The sequence below is a fragment of the Carlito syrichta genome, unplaced genomic scaffold, assembly GCF_000164805.1.
Source record: "Carlito syrichta isolate Samal-C Ts95f unplaced genomic scaffold, Tarsius_syrichta-2.0.1 Scaffold307199, whole genome shotgun sequence".
NCBI lineage: Eukaryota > Metazoa > Chordata > Mammalia > Primates > Tarsiidae > Carlito > Carlito syrichta.
In genome coordinates, this window is record NW_007251295.1 from 114780 (window position 1) to 115990 (window position 1211).

At 45.3% G+C, this 1211-nt stretch overlaps 1 protein-coding gene across 1 annotated transcript in view; it reads left to right on the forward strand.

The window, feature by feature from the left end:
* The first annotated feature begins 1079 nt into the window (after positions 1 to 1079).
* CUNH3orf33 (chromosome unknown C3orf33 homolog) overlaps positions 1080 to 1211 on the forward strand; it is a 29818-nt gene continuing 29686 nt past the window's right edge. Inside the window, exon 1 of the mRNA XM_008064109.2 lies at positions 1080 to 1202. Within this exon, the coding sequence (XP_008062300.2) occupies positions 1080 to 1202 (123 nt within the window). The remainder of the gene's footprint in view (positions 1203 to 1211) is intronic.

The following is a 1211-nucleotide window of genomic DNA, read 5'->3' on the forward strand; positions in this document are numbered from 1 at the left end:
GGCTCAGGCAATCCACTCACCTCAGCCTCCCAACGGCACGGGATTACGGGCTGAGCCATCGAGCCCAGCTACTAGCCACCCTTTAAGCGGGCAACAGCCGCATGTGGCACATGTGGCACTTAGTTACTGAGTTTCTATCACTGCAAAAGGTCCTATTAGACCCAGCTGGCAGATGGTGGAACCTGCCCTTTCCTACCCTCAATCCCTCTTCTAGGCGATCGCTCTGACTGGTTTCTGACATACACAGCACCTTATTTTAAATACATTACATATTTATATTTAATAATATCTTTAAAATGTACTAAGATATTTAACCATATATAGCAATTTATATTCTATACATTTTAAATATAGTTATATACATTTAACAATACATTTGCAATATACTTATAGCTAATAATGTATTTTAAATATATTCATACATATATATTTGTGTATATTCACCTACACTTAACAATACATTTACAATATGCTTATATATAGTTAATAATATATTATTTATTTATCTATTTATTTATTTTAGTTGGAGTCACTCGGTTGCCCAGGCTGGAGTGCAGAGGCATGCTCACGGCCACGCCAGCGTCGACCTGCTGGGCTCCAGCGATCCTTCCGCCTCAGCCTTCCAAGAAGCCGGAACCACAGGCACGTGCTACGCGCCAGCTAATATTTTGGTTTATTGTAGAGATGAGGGCTCGTCAACTTGCCCAGGCGGGTCTCGAACCCGCGGGCTCAGGCAATCCACTCGCCTCGGCCTCGCAAGGTGCTGGGATTACAGGCTGAGCCAACAAGCCCGGCTTTCATCCACATTTTAAATACATTCATAAATATTTAACAATATACTTTAAATATACTAATATATAGTTTCATACACATTTTAAATATATTAGCTACTGGTTGCTTGCATACAGCAGCCCCTAATATATATTTAATCAATTAACAATTCAAAGGTTGAGGGCACCTGATCCTAGTCTCACAGATCACTCTGAAAACCGTAAGGCACAGTTCGAATGTAAGACATTTGCATCTATTTGGGGCAGGGGGCAGGAGCGGACGTCAGTTTCCTTCCTGGCGTGGCCCGGATGATCCGCGGCCGGGGCCTGGCAGTCACCCACCGGCCGGGCCGGAAGTCCTTTCGCCCCGTCGCTGCGGCTCAGAGAGCACCGCGCTGCGCAAAATCCCTCCGCGAGTGCCGAGGGGACACCGTCAGGACG